Source organism: Solea solea, chromosome 5, assembly GCF_958295425.1.
Source record: "Solea solea chromosome 5, fSolSol10.1, whole genome shotgun sequence".
Classification (NCBI taxonomy): domain Eukaryota; kingdom Metazoa; phylum Chordata; class Actinopteri; order Pleuronectiformes; family Soleidae; genus Solea; species Solea solea.
In genome coordinates this window covers 25,411,277-25,431,011 of record NC_081138.1, presented here as the reverse complement: position 1 = coordinate 25,431,011, position 19,735 = coordinate 25,411,277, and the positions used below count along the sequence as shown (strand labels likewise).

The 19,735-nt window shown below is 41.2% G+C and overlaps 1 protein-coding gene across 4 annotated transcripts in view; it reads left to right on the top strand.

The window, feature by feature from the left end:
- The first annotated feature begins 536 nt into the window (after positions 1 to 536).
- Positions 537 to 19,735, top strand: part of kiaa1549lb (KIAA1549-like b) — a 70,650-nt gene continuing 51,451 nt past the window's right edge. For all 4 annotated transcript variants that reach the window (XM_058629097.1, XM_058629096.1, XM_058629095.1 and 1 more), the window contains exon 1: positions 537 to 925. In XM_058629097.1, the coding sequence (XP_058485080.1) occupies positions 712 to 925 (214 nt within the window). In that variant the 5' untranslated portion in view covers positions 537 to 711. The remainder of the gene's footprint in view (positions 926 to 19,735) is intronic.

The following is a 19,735-nucleotide window of genomic DNA, read 5'->3' as shown; positions in this document are numbered from 1 at the left end:
AAGATATAAAAACAAGTGTGTGTGTTCTTGAACGTGTGTAGGTACTATACAAAGCGGCCTGTGAGTGCAACTACACTTGCTTCATCAGTCGTCATGTGCTCTCCCTCCAGCAGGGGGCGCCCTGCGCACTGGTCGCTCGGCGTTGACAGTTTAATAGCAGAGGCTGATTCACTCACTTTGACCGCGAGGGAGGAAGGTTTCAGCAGCAGCAGCATCAGCAGCAGCAGTAGCAGCAGCAGCGGTATCAGCAGCAGCAGCAGCAGTGGTAAATCAGTCACTCAGCGTCACCTGAGGACATCACGTGTCTGTCCTCCACCTGGACAGAGACAGAGACAGCTCTGAATGAATAAATGTGTGTGTGTGCTGAATGTCAAACCTGTGGCACAGTGTGTGTGTGTGTGTGTGTGTGTGTGTGTGTGCGTGTGTGCGCGCCACGCATTGGTGATGATGGGTGGTTCGAGCCCAGCGGAGCGATAGGGCGCATTTCTTAATTTCCCCTTCAACGCCGCACCGAGGAGCCCCCTGCTCCTCCTCCTCTCCTCCCTCCTCCCACGCTCTTCCACTCCAGCTCTGGACACACGACGAGACCGCGGGACCTGCTGTGTTTCCCCCCCCTCCCGCACACACACCTCCCGCCGTCCCCCGTTCACGCACGAGGATTGATCCAATGTATTATTTACGACCGAAACTTCAGCAACTTATCCACTGGATATGGCTCCCGGTTTGAGGAGTGGATGCGCGGGTCGCCACAGAGCGGAGCCCGGCGGCGGCTGCGGCGGCGGCTGCACGGAGGATGCTGCCGCAGGAGAGTGGAGGTGTTTGAGGGGCAGGTGTCGGGCAGGAGCCGCCGTGGAGCTCAGACACTGTCTCCTCACTGTGGGGATGCTGTCGCTGCTTGTCCGGTGCGCGGTGGCCGCAGCTGAGGGTAAGAACGTCGAGGAGTGCAGTGTGTGTGTGTGTGTGTGTGTGTGTGCGCGTGGGTGCGCGCGCGCTGCAGAACCCCACACATAAACTATCTGGGATTTACTGTGAAGAGTTAGAGGCATTTTATTGCTGCTGTTTGTGTTGCACTGAGTCACAGGGTGGAAAGATGAAGCAGTGCATGAAAATCTTCATCTTTTTATAGAGAGGAAAAAAACACAGACCTGTGTGTGATTTATGTCCCATAATGACACTAATAATAATAATATAAAATGACACCTGGTATCTTTCTTTCATCTCACGTGACCACTGTAGTTTTGCAGACATGTGCATGCTCACTCTCTCTTAATTCTGCTCGTATGACATCATTTTCTTAAGGACACATTGGATCACATTGGACTCAGTAATGGACCAATAGTGTGGTTGATGATCACAGGGATGAGTGATAAGCCTCCGTGCATGTGCGTGTGTGTGTGTGTGTGTGTGTCCTTCCTGTGGCTGTTAAATGCAGGAGGGAGGCTGCATTGGAAAAATTGCGCAGCCTTTACTCCAGGATTAATTCCCACACTGACCTGCACTGACATGATTTGTTGATGATGGTGTTAAAGGCTGGAGTGTTCAGCGTTTGCTTCTGTGTGATGTAACTCTCTCTCTCTCTCTCACACACACACACACACACACTCACATCCACCTACTATAGTGTTTGCACCTGAGCCTGAAGCCAGTCCTCTCTTTTGTCTCTGCTTCTCTTCCTCATGCAGATGCTCTCTCATTATCGCTTACTGTTGGAGATTGTGTCGACATTACAACTGACCACGCAAAACAAAAGACTTTTGTGTCATTTAATCTTTCCCGTCGTGCATTTCCTTTCCTCGAGGTTGCATGCCCATGACATCATTACCATTATTATTAGTATTGGACCACGTTATTATTGTGTGTAATGAGCTGCAGTGACACATGGGGGAGTTTATTCTGGGAATGCAGTGGAACCGCGGGGCAGTCTGTGTTCCTGAGCATCTGGGTCAGCACAAATGACACACATATACTGTAGCTCACTGTAGGACGCTCTGTCTGTCTGTCTGTCTGTCTGTCTGTCTCTGCAGATGGGCCATGAGATTTTGGTCCAGCAAACTGTTCAGCCATGAACCCACGAGGATTCACGCTCGACTCAAAATTAGACATTTGGCTGCGGCGCCTACACCTCTAACAGATTTTTTTTACACCTAACACCTAACCATCGGCCCTCCAGTCAACACACGGTGGTGTAGTGGCTGTGTTGTCTCATCTCTGCTGATGCACTGCTGCTGTAGAGCAGAGTCTCCTCCTCTTCCTCCTATCAGCACATCCTAAACACACAAGCCGCAGCAGCAGCATCAGCAGCATCAGCACCTGAGCTGTAACATAGGACATATGCTGTGGATGAACCGCACCAGTAAACACAGGCTAATGCATTTGTTATTTGGTCAAAGGATCAGGAACTGTAAAAACCCCCAAAACATGACTGTAATCTGTTGTATAGAAAGAGGAACGGGTGCTTTTGGGGCTTTTAAATCACTACAGATGTAAAACCAAATGATTTAGATGAGTGTGAGTGATATTCAAAGGTTAGGTAAGATTGAATCAGTGTAAGGCTAATACAAAGAAGGGAATAAGTTCGACAGAGAATTGGATTAAATACAGAAAATTGGAGTAAGTCAATCAAAGCAAAATGGAAATGGAAAGGAGATGCCAGGAATTAGAGGTAAATGATATTAAAAAAGGGTCTACTTTTAAAAAAACTGCAGTGGACAGAGCTTTTATACAACCATCAAAAAAGAAACAGAAATGTAAACTAACTAGAGAAAGTACTCGGAGAGCGCAAACCTGCGAGACTGCTCAGTTTACCACAGAAATCACTTTAAAAGCAGTTTATCTGCGTCGTATACCCTAAAGAATTTTTCCGACGCACAATGAAAACACAAAGTGCTCAGTTACTTTTACTGACTGTTGCCATTGATTGCGTTTTTTACTGCCACCGCAATCCTCATCAACTTTAAATGAGTCCAGTGAGTCCTGTACAGTGGACTTTACATCTGTCTGAATCCTGATGTTTCACTCTTCTTCAGAAACTCTAATAGTATTTAATAAATTAAAACCTCATTCAGCCGTAAAAAAACATACTAGGGCTGAAACAGTTACTAATCGATTACTAAATGAATCGTATAACTCATGAGATAATCGATTAATCGGCTTCTTAAATGTGATTATTATTGTGCAAATATCACATTTCTATTAAAGTGTGTTTTTTTCTGCCAGGCAAGAAGTTTAAAACCACATTTAAAACTGGTTTCTTCTGCTTTTACCCAGGAGTAGCCGTGCTATAAATATGTCTTTGGTCACAGGTAAAACCAAAAACCACAAAAACATAGGAGTGTCATAAAATTGGTAATTCATGTAAAAAAAAAAAAAACCCGTAATTCTCTGTATAGACGTTTATCTCAAAACTCTGGACACTGTCTGTGTGTCTGTCCTGGAGATATCTGGCCTCACGACTGCATGTGAAATTATATAGAGAGATCATGACATCATCTCCAGGATAAAGAGAGAGAGAGAAGCACAATCAAATGTTGTTTTTTTCCTGTGACGTCAGCTCTGTTAATTGCTGCGACCAGAACCTGACGATGCTTCTGAGTGCTGACAGTGTTGTTTTGGTTGGTGTTAACCACACACACACACACACACACACACCTCGCTGTAGATTCTCTCCCTGGGCTTTAGCCCGTCATCACTCTCTGCTCCTCACTGACAGGAGTCGTGACTCTAAGATTCAAAAGCCGTCCCCTCTTGGCTGTGCAATCTCATAACATATGATGTTATATTTAATGTGCATTAAATGACCAGTGAGCTGCACTCGACCCCCGCTATCTTTTTTAGACTGCCTCTGTTTTTTTGTTGTTGTTTTTTTTCGGTATCCTGCAGTTTTCTTCCCCTCTGTCGAGGTCCGCCTTCTCCGGGGTCGCGGTGGTTAATGTTAAAAAACAACTTCCAGGAATTGGTTTTTAAAACCCACCAACAACCGTGACTCACCCTTGGTCTGATGACCTGTCTGCATCAGCTCTGGGTTTTTCGGGGAGGAAATTGAGGACATGAATTTTCTGTTTATTGTTTATTTGCCCCGTTTCACCTCACTGCGGAGATTTAATGTACCACAGTTAATTATGTTGTGGGTAACCGTGTCAGGAGGGCTTTGCCTCTGCGTGTGTGTGTGTGTGTACGTGTGGGTGTGCATTAGGTGATTTCTCCTAAGATGGAGCTCTAGCTCTGCCCGTTTGAATCTGGTCTTCAGGGGGAAAAAAACATTGACATTATACTTTTCTAGCACTCTTGTCTTTTTAGCAAGAAGCCCCCGGGTTCACGACCTGGTCTTTCTACATGACGGTCCAAAAAAATTTGCGCAGATTCACCTGTCCTCACCATTCGCTGCCAAAGTTCCCGCTGCATGAATTTAATACAAATAAACTTTTCTTTACTCAGTAACGGATGTGATTTAAAATGTAGCAAAGTACAAAAACACTCAAGTACACAAAAAACCTACTCAGTTACAGTAACGCGAGTTCATGTCATTCATGACTTTCCACGTCTGCGAACACGACACAACAGACAACACTACATTTGTAGAATTGTAAAATACCAAATGTTTTTCCTCTTGGTTTTTCTTTTTCACACCAATGAAATGGTGATTATCACCATTATATCATCTCAAAAGTGCTAAAAAAAATGCACCACGAGGCGTTAAAACGTGTCATTTTTGATTTGCACATATGTAGACATAAGTAGATATGTAACAGAATTGACAGAAACATGCGTCGGAATATGAATCCTGACGACTATTGCAATCTCGTCACTTAAGTCATGTGAACGCTCAGTCAGTCAGATGTTTTCGTTGATTATTACATAAATCTTCTATTCACAGCCCTCCATCTGTTTTCTGCTGCATGTCGTGCAGATGTTTCACAGGAAGACTGTGTGTCTGCTCTGTTCCACACTTTGATGTAGGTGACGGACGTGAGAGATCGCTAGCTGATAATTAAAATGATGTTTGTGCCTGGTAGTACACGAGCATCCGTTATTATATGCACACTTGCTATCATTCTACTCCTTTCAGTCACATGTTACAGGAAGTCAAAAGGTCCGCAGTCCTCTCTCCTTCCCCAGCGTCGACAACAGTGCGTCTAACAACACATACAGTAGATGCAGTGGATAGAAACCAGGCTTCTAATTAGTATCGTGGACCATCTGCCGCACATTATCGCTCACATAGCTCAGCGCAATCAGGGAATATTGTGTTTGTTGTCTTGTGTGCGCGCGTTTACGAGCTATATCTCCACGTTTCCCTCCAGTGTCGCTCTCTGCCTTTATGTCTCTGTTCCATCCTCCGTGGATGTAAGACTTTCTGCTGCTGCTGCTGCTGCTGCTGATTTATTGGGACACACTGTATATAACAACTGTTTATCATCACACTGCAGAGGAAAGTCACACGGGTGTCCAGTCTGAGGAGCAGCTCGGTGCTATACCTTCTTCTTTTAGAATGAAAACACGGGAGCGATTAGTGCTGTAAATCTCTCCAGAACGTGTTTGACCTTCCAAATAAAGATAAAATGTGACCCTGTCGGCTAATCTACTGGGTGACTTAATTAATGTTACATTTAATCTATCTGGACTGTGTACAACTTTTAACTACTTGAAAGTACACTTTGGTCAGTCGGACCCAAGCGTTCTCTCTGCCTCTTATAGAACCCCCCCACCCACCTGTGACCCTTGAAGGAAAATCAGTACAGCTCATAGGTGGATGAACAGATGAATTACTGGATGTGGCTCTCAGTGAGTTATTCCACAGATTCACCTTCAATGATTCACTAGGCTTTGACTCAAGAATAATTTCAATTATTTATGTGCAAGTTAAAAAATTCAAGATTTTTACCAGAAATGAGTGGGGTTTGGTGGTGGGGGGTGGGGGGGGGGGGCTTTTGATCCCTGCTGTGCATGAACAAGAGAGACATGAGGGTCAGGAGCAGGTTCTACAGTCTCTATTTAATGGCGTCCCTGTCCTTTAAAATGTTACATAATCATAAATGGCTCCTGATGATGTAATGCCGGTATATTTTAGCCATAGCCTGGTTTTAAAAAGAGGTCATTTTGAATGTAAATGACAAATTGCTTCATGTATGACGTCAGTTAAAGACTTTCCTGAGTCGTTTAAGTTTGAATCAGTAACCCACGTGTCCATTTTATAAACAATGATCCCATTTAGAGTGAAACAGACAAGTGCGGTATCCAAGCCCCATTTGTCCTCCCGGTTTTAATTGCACCGTTGTCATATACACATCTTTATATCATCACTGTGGCCTCCACTTCATTAAAAGACCACACTTAGTGGCAGCGAAACATGTCGTTTTACATTGTTGGTCGTCTGTGACCCCATTTTCTGTGACCACAACTACTTTTTTTTGTCATGTAAATGTGAGCAGAGAGAGAATGTTTTCAGAGCTCTAATTGGATTACACAGAAATAGAAGCCTGGCTATGGGATCAGTAATAATGCTTTGCTCTGACAATAATGGGATCAAACAAAGAGCCCTTGTTGCTAACTTTTTGTCGAGCGTGTGTATTTTTTCCTGCGGTGACATGATGAACAGATTAAATCAACGGCAGAGAAATATTCTTATTGATAATGTCATGTTAATTTGGGGCCATATCATCCGTCCCCATATTAATTTAACAAAGCGTTAGGGATGTCCTTAAGGCTCCAGAGGTCTAATGGTAATGAGCAGTGAATGACTGAAGCTTTGTCAGTGTTGGGCCGAGTGTAGTGTGTTTCAGACCAAATGTGTGTCACAGCCTTTGTTTTGTTATTACTTCATTTGAAAGGAATACTTCACCGATAATAGGGGTAGTATTTTTGAAAAACGGGGCTTCCCAACCTCAGATTCCCCTGAGTTAAGAAATATCTTCATTCTTTTCTTTGTTACGTGCCCACCAGTGACACTCGGTCCTGTTAGCGTAACTGTTAGCAAAGATGGCGGACACTGTTTACATTATGGAAAGTGGGTCTAAAAAGTTCAGAATTAGCGTTGCAGTTTCAAGCCTCGGACCAAGTGTCAGTGGTGGGCGCGTAACAAAAAAAAGAATGAAAATATTTCTCGACTCAGGGGAAACTGCGGTTGGGAAGCACCATTTTTCAAAAATGCTAACCAATACCCCTATTCTAGTAATTCTAGTAAAGCTAAATGAAAGTGTCTCCACAGAGAAAACCTGAGAGAAAGCTCACACTGACTGACTGCATCTTTGAAAAAGATGTTAATGTGCATAGACAATGTAAATACTTTCAATTTATTTTCTATATGGTATGACCAGTTTTGTATAAAGTACCTTAAAGGGATACTTGAGTAAAAGTATTATCAGAAAATGACTTGAGTTGAAGTTGAAGTCACTTTTTTGTAATATTACTTAAGTAAAAGTCTTTAAGTATAAGAAATTTACTATACTTCAGTATCAAAAGTAATTTTCTGGTATAAAATGTACTTAGGTTTTAAAGTAAAAGTAAAAATGAGGAGTTAATATTGAGCCATGGTAGCTCAGTGGTAGGGCGAGTTGTCTTTCAACTGGAAGGTTTCCTGGTTCTGCTAGAGTCTATATGTGTCCTTGAGCAAGACACTTGGAGCGTGTGAATGGCAAAACTATAGTGTAAAGCAGCTCATCAAGACTAGAAAAGCTCTCTCTCTCTCTATATATATATATATACTCTTCTTCTTCTGATTTTATTTGGTAGTAACGAGTAACAAAGATCGTTAGAGGAATACATACAGTAACGAAGTATTTGTACTTCATTCTATTACAACACTGGGCATGACATTGAAGAGCATTCATAAATCTGTATTATGTTGCGTTTGTTTGATTTATGCTCTTACTTGAAATGAGACGACGGGCGGTTCCCCACTGGCCAATTCATTACTGGGATGATCTGAGTGTTTAGCTCCGCTGCCTCTGGAGAGCTTATAGACCAATCTGTAGCTAAAGTCTATCCAAATTTCACAGCTATTTTTCCCTCCCTTTCATCCTCCTTAGATTTCCTTTTAATTTGTCCTCAGAGACTGTTCCAGCATGTGTGTGTGTGTATATATATATACGTATATATATATGTTACATTTGTGTGATCGAAAGTTGCCACTCTCAGCACTTGTGTAACCTGCCGCAGTGAAGGAACACCACTTTATGGATCTGCTGGGTGTCGGAGTTTGTTCCTTAAAATCAAGTTTGTTGAATCAATCACGACTGGACGGCGCAATAAATCACATTTTGCCGAGGTGACCCACAGAGCTCAATAATTAATTTATAACGAGGAATGAATGATGATGAAGTTTTTATTTATCACCAAACGAACAAACCGTATAAAAGCTTATTTTACTGCACACATAATAGCAGTGAAAATGTGTCAGTTTTCTGGCATAGACGCTGACTTTGTCAGGACCAGTAGTCCTCATGGAGACCAAAACCTGGTCCTAATGAGGCAGAGGTTAGGGTTAAGAATGAGCTAGTTATGGTTGGAATAGAGAATATCAGTGTATATGTGTTTCTGTGAGTGGTTGTTTCTTTGATGCCTGTGGCGACCCAAACGTTCGCTGGATAATGAAGGTCATGCATGTGTCCACATGATTAGATCACGGCACTTAGCGCTTTACATACGTCTCAGTAATATTATATATTGTCACCTAGGAGACTCCTAGTCTCTCCTTGACATTGGATGTCATTACAGGGACACGCATGACGACCATAATGATGTGCAAATACAGTCAAGTCAGAGTAGGGATGGGGAACATGCTGTTTATACAGAATACCCAAGAAGTTAGTCTGTAATACTCTGTATCAGTACATATGTGTGTGTAAAAAATATCATAAACATATAAAAATATACACACACAAAAAAGATTTTGCCCTTTAATATTTCAAAGCATATTGTGAAATTTACAATCTAGTACATGTAAGTAAAGTGTAATAGGGATAGGATGAGTCCCATGTACAGCCCTAATCTTCACCATACCACCTTATTTCACATTTCATTTTATGTAATGACCCTTTATCTTGTTTTGTAGCTATTATTTTCCCCACAAAAAACTTACAAAAGTGCGTTAATGGTGAATGATACAGTCGTTTTCGTCAAATCCCCAAAAATATAATATAAACAACTTTTATTTATGCTTGAGAAATCATTGAGCTTGTGACCTTTATTTACAAAGGTATTGAGTGAAAAATACTCAAGAATCAAGAATCAAGAATCAAGAAGTTTTATTGTCATTATGAGACATAATGAAATTTTTGCAGAGAATCCCGGCTTTAGGTACACATAAAATAGCAAAAATAACGAACGAAGGACTTGACATTTAAATAGACATAACGAAAGGCATTTAAATAGACACAACAAGAGACTTAACACTTAATGAGACACAACAAAATGGCTACAGATGTAGCTCCAGTATGTCAAACAAGCACTGATTGGGAATCGATATTGAATGTGTTCCCCTCCACTACACCAGGTGGCGATACATCCCCTTTCAGCTTGTTATCATTAGGCATTTTCTATCTTAGAGGTGATAGAGCATAAATTTGGTCTCCTCTTCAGTCCAACAAATGTACCAGGCTGATTCTCGACATGTTTTTGTCTTTTGTGGGACTGCGTCTTCTATTATTTCGGGGTCTAAATCGGGGTGGGAATTGTGGCACATGGTCAGAGCACTCAGGCTAATCTCTGGTATCTCTGGTTTGACTGAATGCATGGTTGAGGATTTTTCGGAGAGCTGTGGTGCCGGAAGTGACATACTGAGAGCCGGCCGCCAAAGAAAAGCCGGTGCCGGTGCCGGCAACTATTCCCCAAGCTAGAAGTCCCAAAGTTTTCACTACAGTAGAGGATTTTGAGAGAAATCTCAGAAAAGTGGAAGAAGACACTTATAAGAGGAAGTTGGAGAGGATAAGATCAACTTTTCTGAAATGTTCAAAGGGAAATTAATTTTAAGGCTGTGCTGTATTTTTTCCCCATGAGTCAGCTGTACTAAAGGAGAGAGCAGCTATACGGAATTCAGAGAGAACCCGTAATAATGTTTAACGGTGTGTGTTGTCTCTCATAAAAATAATTAATTACAAGAAGTTGACACACGGGGAGAATATATGACAAATTAAACCCCGCTGTCACAAAAGTCAATTATTTAAATTTCCTGTTACAGTTCCTTCTAAAGAAAAAGCCGAGAAAACAGAAGACGATATTAAATTTTTAATCCTGTTTTCTCGCGTAAAGACGGTACAGGACTTGTGTTTAGCGAAACACTTTAACTCGCATGGCACCATAGAGGCACATCAGCAACATTTCCCCATGTTGATATGAACGATTTTGATTATTTCTCAGTCGAAAAGAAACCTGCGTCCTCGCCAATCTGGATGAACCGCCACGACGGCACCCGTGGGGACATCCGTCCTCTTTAAAAGCATGTGTGTGCTCAACGTTAAGCTTAACACATCTGCAGCACTGCAGTGGGCCAACGTGAGTGGATTCATAATCGCAGCCAAAATACCAAATGAGGACTGTTAAGCTCTGGCGTTAAATTATGAATAGTTTGCCAATAAAATCTGAATTAGAGGACTTTTTTTATATAGCAGTCCGTACCGTCCTACAGTTTGCAAAAATGTGTCCACCCTCGTCTTGGATGCTGACCAGCAGAATCAGTGAACAAAATAAAAAAAAACCTGTGAAAAACACCCTCCCTTCTTTTCCCTACATTAAGCATTTAATTATCCTTTCAAAAGTACTCTCTGCAGATCCATCAAGTGCACTTGTAAACTTTGGGACTCAGCACAAGTGTTGATGTGCAGTTCTTTTTGTCCCATTCTGACACAGAGGAGGTGCACACTCACTAAAGGTCTGCATCACAGAGACACATCACAAGAAACGCAACACCAGCAAAACCGTTTGCTTTCCTATGATGGAGAGCAAGTGCCACATGCTCTAAAAAAATCGGACTTCTAACATGCATGTAAACGCACTGTATTGGCGCTTTTCCATTACACAGTCCCCACGTACCTCGCCTCGCCTCGACTCTACATGGTTTGCTATGGTTTTCCATTGGGCGGAGTCATCATAGCACGGCTACATGAGACTTCTGTGATGTTTTATACGCGACACACACACACACACACAAACTAGTGACTTGTAAAGCAGTTGTTTTCTGCCTACTGAATCATTGGAATCAGTTCATTAAAATACAGCGGAAAGGGTTGTGAGGAGGCTCGCTGCTCGCATATATATGCTATATTATTGAGACATTGCCTTGCTTAATGTAGGAGATTAACGCATTAACGTCCAGGATTTTTAAGTCTTTGTTACTGATCTACAATTCGGCATTGTTCGGTTGGATTCCAGCATCGCCCGTTGCGCTCATGATTCTTCCAGTCGTCTGCAGTTTCCCAACCTCACATATAGCATTGGCTCAACTTGCTTGGAATCTTGTCAGAGCAGTTACTTAAAAAAGGTACCAGGTACTATCCCTAATGGAAAAGTAAAAAAAAAACCTACCCAGTTGCGCCATGCCGGGACCTGCACGGCACAATAATTGTTTTTTTTTCTTTGTTTTCAGTCAGACGCCAACCATCGCACCATCTCAATAGAGCAATGTTTTGCACACTGCCGTTGCGGCCGTCTGCCTTGACATAATCACTTCCCGTGTGACATGACGTGAGATCATGTGGAGCCGATAGTCTTCATCTACACAGAATCTGAAGGTGCTATCCATGCTCCAGCCGTAAAAGCAGGCGAGTCGTGTGTTGCGGCACTAAGGTGTGGATGCAGTCACTTTTCTGTGTTTCTATGCAGAATCATACAGACTTTTAAATGAGTTCTCCCTGAGACAGTCGTGTGCATCAGCAGCATCATTCACTGGATCCCGTGGCCTTGGAAAGATGTATTAAAATGCAGCAACGTGCAGGTTTACACGCCGACACGTTTACATGGTCGGCAGCGTTCTCACATTAACCCGATTAAGACTCTGTTGCCGCATCAGCAGCATTTTCTATTGACTGTAATTGGAACAAGGTCATACTTTGAATACGCAATAATCAGATTGAGACATGTGGAGTATCTGATTTTAGTCACATCATATAAATCAGGTTAGAACTTGCTATCTTGAGTTTTCACAGCAGTGGACGTAATGTTTCCTCGTCTTTGTACATTTAATTCATACATAATCCTTTTGGGTTCATATAAAGTGTATTTATTTTTTTACTGTATTTATTCCCAATACCTTTTTGAATCTTGCACCTGGCGAATACTCCATATTACAAAAAAAAACTAACACTAAAACTAATAAAAAACTAGCAAACCCTCTCTAAAAAACAATTAAAACTAATCAAAATGTCTTCAGAACAAAGCTAATAGTCAGATTATTGGTGTTTTTGTGAACATAATCAAGGATTGGTTATGGTTTCACACTCAATCACGTGAATTGGACTGGGGGGCAATAGAATATTGTCTTTGTCTTTTACAGGCCCACACATCCCCCCCGAATGTCATCATAACGCCAGTGTTACCTTTAACTGAAGTAATCCCCGTCCACTATGCCTCAACAGATGCAGCTGTTGTTAAACCCCCGGGATTACGTCAACATCTCAATCATCACAAAATCTCATGATTGTCGTGACCCGCCACAGTTCATAAAGCTGTTTGTTCGCCACAATTCAAGACCGACGTTATTATTATTATTATTTATTTTTTTTGTTTGTCTCCTTTCAGGACAAAATTGGATCGTTCATTGATTTCGCCTCTTCCCATTACAGTAAGCTTCTCTGTGTGAAACTGTTATCAGAAAGAAAGAAAAAATCTGTTTTCATGTTTCACTCAGAGATTGATTCTTTAGTCTGTCAGGTCTCACCTTTGGTGCTATTTCCTCACACGTTTCCCAAACTTTTAATTCACTTAACGTCCCTGAAGTGATGACTGTATCTTTTTCCATTTGAATCCATTTTGCCTGATATTAATAGATACACCAAAAATAATGTGTCTAGATGTGATTCATTCAAGGGGGGGGGGGGGGGGGGAGTGGGGGGTTTTAAAGGATGTTGTTTCTTTTCACATTTGCAGATGTTGCAAGAAAGGTTGCCGCAAGAAAATGACGGGTACTTAACTGTTGTTATGATACACAAAATATAAAAAGTAAACGTGTCAGCATATAAGCAGCACAAGCCTGTTTACCTGAAGCCTGTCTGAGCTGCTGCGATCAATAAAGACATGAGTAAACGCATACTGTGCACACACCACAGAGCAAAAATGACTTTTCAAAAACGTATACAGTTACTGCACATTATTTAGCATCAGTCTCACTATTGTTCTTTTGTGATGTCTCCTCCACTGACTCGGGACGGAGCTAATAGCTAAGCTAACAGCTGAGTCGGCAGATTTGGTGATTACTTTTACATCTATGCATCAGATGCTTTGGTGTCAACACTTTTCACAGCAAAACAACATAATCATTATTTTGTTACTTTTCGGCCAAGAGGCCATTCAGAGTCAATCTAATGCTGCCTTCACGTGCTATCGGAATTATGGTAAATACGAGTTTCCCGACGTGCAAAATGCACATGAACGTCCCCTCATGTCGTGAGTTCTAGTGGGAAATTGGTGGATCATTTTAAATTTAATATGAGTGACACACAAGCTCCTGAGTGAGAATAACCTTTGACATTTCAAGATGGCGAAGAGTAAGATAAGATTTGTCATGAATGGTAAATGATTCTGGCAAATGATTTCTGATAGCATGTGAAGGCAGCATAAGGCCTAGTATTATTGATTTATTTATTATTTCTCAGGGTCTTTTATCTGTTCATCCTCTTGGAGATTCTGTTTGTTTATACAAGCAGCCTCTTACTTCAAACTGTCTGCTGTACATCTAGGGTTGCGTATTTTGAACTGGACTGAAATTTTGAGGTTTGATTTTGATTTTATCTCCATCAAGCTTGTACAGATATCTTCATTTTGGATAAAGAGTGTTACAGTTTGACTGTATAGCCTACACTCCTTACTAGAGCTCTTTGTTTTCTCAACTGTTTTCTACTCAAATGTACAGTATGTTTAGAAAATGACATGTAATTGCAAATAACTTTTAAAAAAGCAATTTTTTTTGATACATTTGAAGACAATTGAAATGAATGAAATCCCCCAATAAGCAGGGTTAGCGCTGTTGTATAGTTCTGGCAATCAGAAATGAACTGATTATAATATGCCACATAGTCTGAATATGTACAAATTGAGCGTTCTTTTCCTCTTTGAAAATGCAGTGGAAGGATGTTACATGGCCGCCGTCGCGCGGCAGCTGCAGTGTGCAGTGTGCAGTGTTGCTGTTGTGTTGTGGTGGATTTGGGAAATAGCAGAGGTCTTTGTCTGAGCGCTCATCCATCATTCTGCCTGCCGGAGCTGGTAGTGATGGCTGTGTTCGCTTCGTCTGTGTGGAATGTCAAGGTTGAATGTGTGATTCCGGGGACGTGTTTAACATGAACCGTGTCTGTGGTCTGTGGTGAAACTGTTTTCACCTGCACTCACTGTATGTGTAATACTTCCTTTACTCTTCTTCTTCTCTGTATACTGATGTTCCTACAACAGGAGATGCTTCAGCAGGTTTACAGTTCAGTTTGTATTGCAGTGTCTTAATCTTGGTTTCAGTCCAGAAAAAACGTTACCATTTCCAATTCTGCCCTGTATTTTGTCTTTATTTAGATTTAATTATGATAATAATGATACTATTCTAATAATTAGACTAAAGTAAATGCATACGCGAGATAACAATATTCTCAGCATAGCTGCTATTTGCGTTTTCCCTTGAATGCATGTCATTTTGCAGCAAATATTCATATCTTATTATGAATTATCTTCGAATTAATTATTTTCTTATCTGCCTTCCATGTTTATGACACAGTAAAATAACTACAATTATTGATTTATTTCCCTGTACACTAGTTGAGTGGAATGTGGGCGTCGAAGCTTAACAGGAGGATAAAGATCAGCTGTAGGAAGATCTTGTTTATAATTATTATTGTGGACAACTCTGCTGCAGTATGTCTTCATTGCGTCCTCGAAGAGACGAGCAGTTCGCGATCGTCTCCTTTTGCGTCACGTTTATGTTCTGTCATGTGCATCTTGTGACGACTTATGAATCATTTTTTGTTGTTACAGGGTTGGAGATGGAGGCGGGAGAATTTAGGTTAATTTGTTTTATCAACAAAAAAAAAAAATGAGATCATTAGCAGCTTCCTGTGTTTTAAATTGATGCTCTCTAGTGTTGAATTTTTCTAATGACTGAAAGAATAACAGACTAAAGGCCTTTTAAACTGTTTATATTTACAAATTAGTCAATGTAATTAGCTGATATCCTTCTTTGTCGGTGATATAATTAAAGGTCAGCATGTTTATTTATTAGTTTAGAGTTCATTTGTTCTGGTTTACATTTGCGATAGGAGGCAACAGAGGTTCCTGGTCTGAATGTTGCGTAAGCAGTTGTCGTTGAATGTATGTATATTAAAATACCACACAATTTGACAATAATGTTGTACTTTTAAAAAAGAAAATCACTCACTGCTGTGGGGTCAACGACAACTCACTCACAGTTACAGTCGACACGCTGTCACTCAGGATTAGTTTCCACTTTCTCTAAAGTTTCCCAGAGGGAACAATTAGGAAGTCAGAGGTGAAGACATGAACAGTTAGTTCCCACAGTGACAATAATATTAAGCCTGTTGTTTCCAGACTGACTCAGGCCGGACTTTCATGTTGGACAGTAACGCACTGTATTTACTAAAGGACTGTTTCGAGATTCAAGCCTAATTTACAGTATTACCAAAAAACAGCTGCTCAGTTTGACAAGGTATCGATTTGGAAGGTGATCCGTATTCATACGGCTACTGTTATGTGGTAATAACAACATCATCTTAATCTGGCATCAGCCTTTTCAGTTATGCTGCTCACAAACAGCCAGACAGACAAATCAAATACCAGCAAAAACAGAAAGAGTAATTACAGAGAAGTGATTTCCAGTCCAAAAATACATTTCAACTGAGTGAGCTCTAGTGTTACAGTGTTACCATCCAACTATATTAGATATTTGAAAGAGAAATCCTGGATATACAAATAGCATGAACTTAAAGTTAAATGACCTGATGATTGACATGAAAAAAAGCTTTTCTCATTAATGATGTCACACAGGAGCTCAGTGGCTTGGAAGGTCCAGTCATTGGACCATTGGAGATGCTTAACCCAGCGTTACTTATGTACGATCCCCATTATTGTCCATCTTCCAGATGTTTGGTCACTAAAATGTGGTTGATGGACATTGTTTTGTATTTTGTTTCAGGGATGATCAGGAATGTGCTTTAAAGAAATGTGAAAAAAGTGAAATGAAAACTAGGTCTGCAACTAATGATTCTATGTGATATATTATTGATTAATCTGTCCATTATTTTCTCAATTAATCCCAAAAACCCATTTACTGGCATAAATATGTACAGTATATAGTATCATCAGATGCAGAGATGAAACACGTGGTCTTAACTTGACGCAAAGACACATATAGGAGTGGACCTTCACTGACCTTGTATATGGTCCCATCTGCTGTCGCTATCACTGTGTGATGACCTCCTTTGACCCCCGCCTGTCACTCCGCACCCACCGTCATAATCCTGAGGCCCATCACGGCCGCAGCACGCAGCTAAACTCTTAACACTCATCCCTTACCTGTTCTGATTTGCACGGCCCCAGGAGACGGCAACAAGCTCCAGATTGAAATAGTCCATTCCCTCCTCTCCTTCTCTCCGTCTCCAACACACACACACACACACACACTGTGTCTGTACGTGTGTTAGGTTATACCAGGACAAAAAGTTACTTGAAGAAGCAATGGCATCTATACAATCCTTGCAGACAAAGATTAAAATATCAGTTAAATATGCATATATTTAAAGCTGTGGCGCCAATTATTTCGGTCTAATGACTTAATTCTGCCCTGTTTGTGCGTTGTCTGCAGTAATAATCTAACATTATTTGCTTCGTCGCTTTCTTTGTCTGAACTAAGCGATGATATCAAACCTGACTGAGGTAGCGTTTGTGTGTTTATCCCATCAAACTGCTTCACTTATCACTCAAAATCAACTCAAATGACCTTGGGGCCACTGAGAGCGTAGTCTGCTTAGGAGGGGCTGGTGAAGTGTGTAAAAAAACAACAACTAGGGCATAAAATGTAATAAAATCATAATAACGATTTTTCATAGGAATTTCAAAATCAAAGTGTATTTACGACACAAAATTCATCTGTAAATAAAGAAAGAGACGCTTGATATTAAGTGGAGGGCCGGGTGAAATTGATTGGTGGGCTGCAAGTGGCCTGCGGGCCGCAAGTTTGCCACCTTTGCCTTGTGTTTTGAGCAGTAGAATTCACCTCTGAGTCTTCTGAGGGTGCTTTTTTTCCCCCCCAACCTATTTGTGTCCGTCTTCCTCTTACTAACACAATGCTGCTGTCGCCTCTGTCGTTCTCAGCATAAAACAAATGACTTCCTGTGTGCAGCACGGGAATGTTGCCGGGGCAACCCAAGATTTTGAAAAAAAAACAAACCCCAAACCCTGCTGTACTGAGACGCACAGAGTGAGTCATGTGGAGCTTAATTGGCTTAATCAGCACTGCTGGAACTAATTGGACAGTGGTTTTGAATGTAATAGAAATTAATTTTTCATTTTTCAAAGGTCACACACAACAGTATTTTTGAATTTGTTGAGTTATAAACCCTTTTTTCCCGAAACGTGAATGATTGAAGACATTGTGCATGTGCTGTGTTGACATGTTTGTCTCCTTTTGGCCCTGACCGATCACTGACCATAGTTGCCTCTGGGAGAAGTGCCCAAGTGAAATATGACTTATTTGTGGTGATTTGTTTGTGATAACGTGCAGAAAAAACCCACTGAATCTCACCGCGTTTTTGTATTTCACATTCTAGAGAGTAGAGGGGGGGCAATTTCTCCAGAATGTACTAAAACATCTTTTTCAGGAAAAGGACGTGTTTAATGAATGATAACAGTTTTTTATTTAGCCGAGCCAGTTCCAGACTTGTGGTATGAGTCATGTTGGCTCAGTGGAATGATTTACTCAGACACATATTTAACTTTGCCAACGAGGTTATGTTTTTCTCCGGCTTTGTTTGTCCGTCTGATTGTGAGCGGCGGAACTCACAAAGTAAAGGACAGATTTTGATGAAATTTTCCGGGGGACAATTGGACTCTTATCAACACTGTGGGAAACTATCAGAAACTATCAGATGAATTATGGTTCGATTTTATTCAGCTGCTTTAGTTTCAGCGTCCAACTTTTCGTGGCTGGCTCAAAAAGTAAACACAGAAAAATTTAAAGTGGAGTAAAACGTTGCAGAGCCTCTATCGCCCCCCTGTGTACTTCTAAAGGAATTACCTGGCTGCTACTCAAGTGTTACTTATCCGACGGTTGTTTAGGGGAGTGGTGTTGGCAAGAGTACGCGCTTTCATTCTCACACCATGATGTCATGTTCGTGACAAGCTTAAAACTGTGATAGAAATACGAGTGTGAATGTCAAGGTTTATTTTTAGCACTTCTGAAACTTTTTTGTGGACTCGTCTCGGTGTTTTCAGCCACAGCAGCGCCGCGTGATGCTGTAAAACGCACGGCTCTGTGTGCAGGGAGCGAGAGCTGTGTGTACGAATGTCATTGTGGGACTATAAACACGTCGTAACTGCTCCAGAACCGTCCTGAATAATAATCTGATATCTAGAATCTGTCTACACCTCCCTCTTTCCCTTTCTGTGCCCCCTTTTTCCTTTCACCGCAACCGGTCTAGGCAGATGGCTGCACATTTTGGAGTCTGGTTGTGTCAGAGGTTTCTTCCTGTTAACCCTTAGTGCTCATGTGGCATGGATCTATGCCGCAGGTGCACCCATGGTGAATCGCCGTGGGAATAAGACACAACTCCTTATATGGACATCCTGTGTGTGTGTGTGTGTGTGTGTTCATGGGTCGCATATTCAGGCTTTAAAAAACATTTGTTTTTTTTCTGTTTTCTTCTGTGTTCTGAGTCCAAGTTATGATTCATTTTAGTAGTGATATAAAGTAGCAGTATTTGTGCAGAAGTCACAAAATAGACGTGTTTTTCTTTAATTTTTGTTCAAAAAAACAAGCCAAGCAAAGTTTGAACTGTGACGTATTTTTCAAATTTAAACATTTTTAGCACTTTTTGCTTTTTATGGGTGGTGAAAATGTTTTTTTTTTCATCAGATTGCCTAGGTTTGGCTGAAAAAAGGATATAAGACACTCTATATTTTCACATTCTTATACCCTCTGTATGTGTTTAAACATAGCAACATAGGTCTCTGCCTTGAGACAATGTATGTTGCGTGATTTGGCGCGACACAAATTGAACTGAATTAAATCGATCTTGCGTCCAGGTTTATATACGTATACAGTACATACATCCACATCCACTACTCATTCCACCGTGAGTGCTCGTGAAGTGGTTTCTGCCAGCTGTCATCAAACTCTTTCTCTCATCCCTTTAGTGTGTCGAACACTCTAAGGCAACAGACTGGTTTGGACACATTCTAGACACTTTCCGTCTTCCATGTGCATCCACGGTTTCATGTGCTTCTCTTCTGCGTGACATGACGGGAAATGTCATACACCTGTATGTCATCCGTTTTCATCATCTTATTCCTTGTTTTTCTAGCCCTGGGTGTTATT